Genomic DNA, 7,052 nt, shown 5'->3' on the forward strand with positions numbered 1-7,052 from the left:
TATTGTGTGCAGCAGTTTCAAACAAATAATAATCTGCAAGTACTCACATTGTCCATGGGAAGTGGTAGTAATAAGGATTCATCAACAACCAGCTGTGACAATAACAGCATTATTGAAGCCCCACCTTCTAATGGAAGAACTCTAGATACCTTTGGCCAGAGAACTTCAATATACCGTGGCGTAACAAGGTTTCAATTTCATTATTGTGTTTAATTTGGAAATTCCTGCCTTGTATATTCCAATATATTAATTGATGAAAGAAATAAATAAATAGACATAGATGGACTGGAAGATATGAAGCTCATCTTTGGGATAATAGCTGTAGAAGGGAAGGAGAAAAGGTCGCCAAGGTGTGTGTCTACTATTTTATTTTATTTTATTTTTACATTCAATCAAGGTTTTTATGACTTTTCTCTTGTGATTTTCATGAATGCAATGCAACTTCTCTCTTCCTTCAGTGTATTTGGGTAAGAGTCTCTCTTTGATTCCTTCTTGTTATTATGTGTTTAGGGAGACTCTAGTTTATTTAATTTGTATGCATATATATATGTAGGTGGATATGATAAAGAAGATAAAGCAACTAGGGCTTATGATTTGGCTGCATTAAAGTATTGGGGGACATCCACTACTACCAATTTTTCTGTAATTTACTCTATGTATCTTGATGCTTCACTTCAATCAATTAATTCTATATATAATTCTGTATCTATCACTGTTTTTACAGATCATGTATTTAAAATACTAATTGAACTTTTAATATATATTTTAATTAGAATTTTATTATTAGTTATTTTGTCTCTTTTATAATTTTTTTTATTGTGCATAAATTTATTTATTAATTAAAATAATTACACATGTATGAACAAAAAAATTTATTGTATATTTTATTTTTTTGTATTTTTATTACAAAAGTAATATTTATTTTTACCAAAAAGGCAACCCTTCTATTAGTTGCATATTTTGTATATTAGACAACACTTGTATGGTTGCATATCCAAAAGAAAAAGCAACACTTGTATAGGTTGCATATCCAAAAGAAAAGGCAACACTTGTATAAGTTGTATATCCAAAAGAAAAGGCAATACTTTAAAAAGTTGTATATTCAAAACTATAAGGCAACACTTTAAAGTATTACAAATTCAAACTTATAAGCAACATATAAAAATGTTGTATTTTATTACAAATAGGTAACATTTTTTAGTAGTGGTCAAAATATGAGAAAAGACAACATTGCAAAAGTGTTGTCTCAAACACACTTTTGAAGTGTTGTTGTTTTTCAACTAAAGGCAAGCAAAAAAGTGTTGCTCTCAAAAGCGTTGCTTTTGAAACAAAAAAGTGTTGCCTTGATCTAAGGCAACGGCTGCATATGCAACGCCGCCCAAAAACGTTGCCTTAGGTCTAAAAGTGTTATCATAAATCAAAAGTAACTTTTTGTCAGCTTTTAGGCAACACTTTTTAAATGTTGCCTCAGCCTGAAAATGTTATAGTGTGGTTGGTGGTCGGAATGAGGTTTCAAAGTGATGGAAAGGTGTTATTAAAGTAAAATCTTTGACTGTTTTCCTGTCTAGTAAAACCTCATTAATAATATCTGGCTTCTTTTACCCTTTGGCTTGAATTCAAGTACATTGAAACTGGATAGTTCTTTCAACAAATTGAAGAAATAAAGAACATAAAAAGTATACAAAAACGTATAATAAATCTACAATAAATTAGTTAAGATTTTTAAAATAAAATCTCTGGGTTAAGAAGATGAAAGCTCTAGATCATCAATACTCAATAGTGACAAATTCAATCTTTCTAGCATTTGAAATAATTTTAAATTTGTAACCAATATTTTTAGGAAAATAGTTAATAAAACTCAATTAATTTTAATTCGTAGGAGTGCTAGGGTAATTTTATATAATCATTAAGATAATAAAAGAAATTAATTTTTAGAAGTAATTAACTTTTATAACAAGATAATTCTGAGATATTGTTATGCTATATAATGATGAAATCACTACAATAATTCCTTAAGATAGCGACGGTTAGAGGTTGGGGTTGCAACCAGGCCGACATTTAGCAGCGGTTTTTCTTAAACCGCCGCTATATTCTCATCAGGTTTGTAGGAAGCAATTATGAATGTTGAGAGGCAGGATGGATCCTCTAAGCACCTTTCACAAAATGACTTGTTAGCACAAGTTCTCGGAAAGGAGCACCCAGGACGAGTTCGTGCCCTAGGTGCTGGACCATGTCCCACCCAAGTCTTTGGTAACGCTGCTAGACAACCATCGGGTTCTGCAGAGTCCAATGCAGAGGATAAGAGGATGATTGCAGAATTGACGGCTAAGCTAGAAAAAGAGTGGGCGAAGAGACAGTCAATACATAAGGTATTGAGATATGTAGTCTAACAGTTAGGAGGCAATTTGCCAGTTGAGATTGCTGAAGAGCTGGCTTTTGTGGGCGGTACACCGAACTCATCATGCGCAGGGCCATCTTCATCTGGAAATTACGACCCGCAACAAAAATTTTGAATTTCAATTAATGGTCTTGGATACCTTTTACATTTAAGTTGGTTTAGTACGTTAGGCTTATTTTATTCAACTTGAGCATTCTTACTTTATTTTGGATGATGTTATGACAATTTCGTTATATATGTTATGTTTGCATATGTTTAATTTTGTTTGTTATGTTAATTAAGCTGTTTTACTTGATTTAAATTTGTTTAAATTAGTTAAAAAGTAAAAAAAAAATTAAAGTTTGATAAACATTCTTTGTCAGAATAAGCAAAATAATAGAAAATCTAAAATTTTAATGAAAAATTTGAATTTGGCAGCGGTTTTGAAACCGCCGCAAAACTATAATATGTTTCTTCCTGTACGACATTTAGCGGCGGTTGTAACCGCCGCAAATTGGGTAATAGAAATTTTCCTTCACATACTGCATTAAGCCATTAACCGCCGCCAAATCCAAATTGCATGTTGCGGCGGTTATTCCAGTGGTTGAGCAAAACCGCCGCTATCCGTTTTGCCGCGCTCTATCTTCATGAAACTGCCGTTAAACGGCTCCAGGAACCGCCGCCAAATTAATGAGACATGGAGTAAACTCATAAAAATATTTAAGTAGTTGAATAAATGGAATCAATATCAGCTTTATTTGTAAGAAAATGATTCTAATTTGTTTCCTTTTTATATTGAATAATGAATACCATTATACGGAACGGAATCGCACGGAACTTGACGATCACGTTCACATAATGACATAACAGAGCTGTATTCACGGCACAACCTAAAATGAACCAACAGCGGCGTATCATGGTGAAACCTCCCCCTTTCGTGCAATATTCACTGTGATTGAAATTTATTATGATATAAATAATTGCAACTGGCTTAGTATTATTATTGGATAACTCAATGAAACAGGTGCCTTCCTACACTGGTACGGTGGTACCTAATTATTATATTGGTTTCTATTTTTCCGCATTAATTAATCATATAAAATGAAAACTATTTTATTTTAATTATCTTGTTTTATTTCATATGATTACATAATATATATTGTCATCGTAAAAGAAAGATAAATCCATAGTAGAATTAATAACAATGCAGGACGACTAACATGGGCACGGATTCGGTACGCCGCTATACATAGCGCATCGAAATGCCATTTTGTTGTTTGGCGCACCGATCAGCCGAAGGAGGTAAGAATAAAAATGTATTGTTTTGGTGAGACTTTTCTACAATTTCGTATAAGTTAGAGGTACTTTTAGAATTTTTAAAATGAATACATTTAACTTAATGGTTAGAATTAGGTAGACAATCAGCATTTGGTTAACAACTATTACTGCCGCTAAGTTCCTCCTCCAGCCCAGGTTCTCTTCCTCCCCTTCCCCTCCCCTTTTCCCTCCGTCTCAATCGCACCCTCTTCCTCCCCTTTCCCCGCCGTCGCAATCGCACCCTCTTCCTCCTCTCCCCCTCTGACCCAATCGCACCGTCTCTTCTTATCTCCACCACCGACAACGACTGAAACCTTCACACTGAGCTAACTTCTTCTCCCACCCCCACTCAGTGTTAACGAGTCTGTTCAGGCGGTTCCAAGCACACAAACAGCCTCACCTCTGACGACGACGGTTATCTTCGGCAGTTGATGGCTTCGCCGTCTCCATCAATGGAAAGAAGGTACCCGTTGTATTATCACCCTTCACTTGATTTACAAATATCCCCCTTTTTCTTCGTCATAGGATTGCAATTTTCTTTGGAGGACATCCCCCAATTTTGCGTGTTTCGCTAAATTACCGCATTGTTGCTGTTTGGCACAGGGTTGCCGGGGATGAAGATACCACTAGGGGCGTGCACGTCGCCGATGAACCAGAAATGTCTGACGGAGCAGAGCACGGAGTTGGATCGTTTGAGGGTGAAGGCTTTGCAGGGATGCAGTCAGACGAGTACGACTTTCAGGAAGATGAAACAGAACACGACCATCATGCAGAGGCCGATGTCGACAATGGGGATGCGGTTGAATTGGAAGACAGTTTGGACGGCGCCGGAGGTATGTCTGACAATTATGCGGAAGACGAGTTTTACGCTGTTGATTCCGTGGAGTCGATAGGTTGGATTGATTTTTTGAACTTGAGCGAGGAGGATGTTTTCCGGTTTAATTTCGCAGACGTTGACATTGCATTTGAGTTCTACCAGCAATATGCAAAGCACCATGGCTTCGGGGCGAGACGTTCCAGAAGCGAAAAACGCGGCGAAGTAAGGATACGGCAGGAGTTCGTGTGCCACCGACAAGGGTACCGATCCCCGAAGTTCTACTCGATGCCTAACCGGCAAAAGAGGCCGAGGGCCGAGACACGTTGTGGATGCCCTGCAAGGATGCTACTCCGCATGGACGATGAATCAGGACGTTGGCTCGTTGTGTACTTTTCAGACGCGCATAACCACCACGTTCTTGAGTTGCGATTTTCTTCCATGCTTCCAGGCCATCGGAGGATGAGCGAAGCGGACATCGAGCAGATGAACGACATGCGCAAAGGGGGCATTGGCGTATCTCGAATCCACGGTTTTATGGCGAGCCTAGCCGGCGGGTATCATAATGTCCCGTACACAACAAGGGACATGCACAATGTAAATGCGAAGCAACGAAGGGAGGGTGGCCTAGATGCGGAATCGTGCCTAAGGTATCTCCGAGAGTGCAAGACAAATGATCCAGCACTGTACTACAAGGAAGTTGTTGACGGTGAAGGCGTGTTGCAATATTTGTTTTGGTGTGACGGCACCAGCCAAATTGATTACCAGGTGTTTGGAGACGTGGTTGCATTTTGATGCAATGTACAAGAAAAACGTTTATCTTTCACCTCTTGTAGTATTCTCCGGTGTGAATCACCACAACCAAACGGTTGTCTTTGCCGCTGCACTGGTGGCAGACGAGAAAGAAGAGACCTATGCTGGCTGCTTCAACAGTTGCAAACTTCAATGAAAGGGAAGGCTCCCGTGTCCATAATAACCGACGGTGACAGGCAAATGAAGTCTGCGATCGAGCAAGTTTTTCTGGAGGCTCACCATCGACTCTGCGCTTGGCATCTACTCCGAAACGCCACGAGCAACATCGGAAAGCCCAAATTCACCAGGATGTTTAGGAATTGCATGCTTGGCGACTACGGGGTCCGAACATTCCAGAGAAAGTGGTTTGAGATGGTTGAGAAATTTGGTGTCGCCGATAAAAGATGGGTACAGGACATGTACGAGAGAAGGCACAGTTGGGCCACAGCACACATACGGGGAAAGTTCTTTACCGGATTTCGAACAACGTCAAGGTGCGAGGGCTTGCATGCTGTGATATCACGGTATGTTAAGTCTCGATACAGCTACACTGAGTTTTTACGTCATTTCCATCGATGCTTGATGTTCGTGCGTGCAAAGGAGGTGGAGGCTGATTTCGAGTGTGCAAAGGGCGACCCTGTTATGACCACCAACCTGAAACAGCTGGAGCGGAGTGCAGCCGAGAACTACACTCGTGCAATATTCTATTTGTTTGTTCCCATTCTTGACAGGGCCTGTGCAATGAGGGTGGTTGACTCTGAAGACAACGGTTCCTATTTTATCCACACCGTCTCTCGATACGGCACTCCGGGGAAGGATTGGCGTGTTGTTGCAACATCTGATACGAGGGAGGTCCGATGCACGTGCATGAGAATGGAATGTTTCGGGGTCCTCTGCGAACATATAATTGCGGTGCTTGTTCTTAACAATGTTCATGAGATCCCGAGGTCCCTGATATTGCCGAGATGGACCAAGGATGCAAAACTTGTGGCGGTGCAGTCGATGGGCGTGATTTGGGATTCTGTACAACTGACGCAACACTGGTGCCTGATGGATTGGTACCAAAAAGTGTGCAAGATTGCATGTCACAGCACTGAAAAGTTCCAGTTTGCAAGAGACACTGCCATGCTGATGCTGAAGCACTTTGAGAACGAAGATGCAGGGGACACCAGTTTTCCACCCGAGGGGCCACCTACTGAAGGTGGAAGGGGCCCGGCGCAGAATCCACCCAGGCGCAATACAAAGGGTAACGGTGCTCATGGTGGAAAGAAAACCCAACGATGTCGTTTCTGCCGGGAGGTGGGACACAACAGGACGACGTGTCCGGAACGCCGCACAATGGAGTCATCCAGCGCAGTTGCAGATGACATGGATTCGATGGACACTGACATGGTGGGTTAGTCGCTTTATAAATGATCTAGTTAAGTTTTTTGCCCTGTTAAATGGTTCTAATCGTTTGTTTTTCACATTGGTGTCAGCTCTATGATAACCTATCCGGCGATCTGTATGCGACCGCCGAGATTCATTCGTTCCAATGCTTCGATAGTGACACGCAGGCTGGGTTTGCTAACAGCGACTTCGCTGGGACCAACACGTCCGGGCCTGTCATGTCTCTCGCCGATTGAGCAAAGGGGGCCTACAGTCATCACGACTGTGTGTTGCAACGGTAGGTTGGTCGAATCCTTTCACATTCTCCGGTAGGCTGTAGCCGTACACAGAATATTGTCTGCATTTCATCTGGGTACAGAACCG

At 40.8% G+C, this 7,052-nt stretch overlaps 1 protein-coding gene across 1 annotated transcript; it reads left to right on the plus strand.

Annotated features, from left to right (window-relative positions):
- On the plus strand, positions 5,707-7,052 carry LOC110267447 (protein FAR1-RELATED SEQUENCE 9-like). Its single transcript, XM_021113029.1, has 2 exons — positions 5,707-6,692; positions 6,779-7,052. Exons 1-2 carry the CDS (start codon positions 5,718-5,720, stop codon positions 6,923-6,925), a joined length of 1,122 nt encoding a protein of 373 aa, XP_020968688.1. The 5' UTR covers positions 5,707-5,717; the 3' UTR covers positions 6,926-7,052.

This window comes from Arachis ipaensis, chromosome B02, assembly GCF_000816755.2.
Source record: "Arachis ipaensis cultivar K30076 chromosome B02, Araip1.1, whole genome shotgun sequence".
Taxonomy (NCBI): Eukaryota; Viridiplantae; Streptophyta; class Magnoliopsida; order Fabales; family Fabaceae; genus Arachis; species Arachis ipaensis.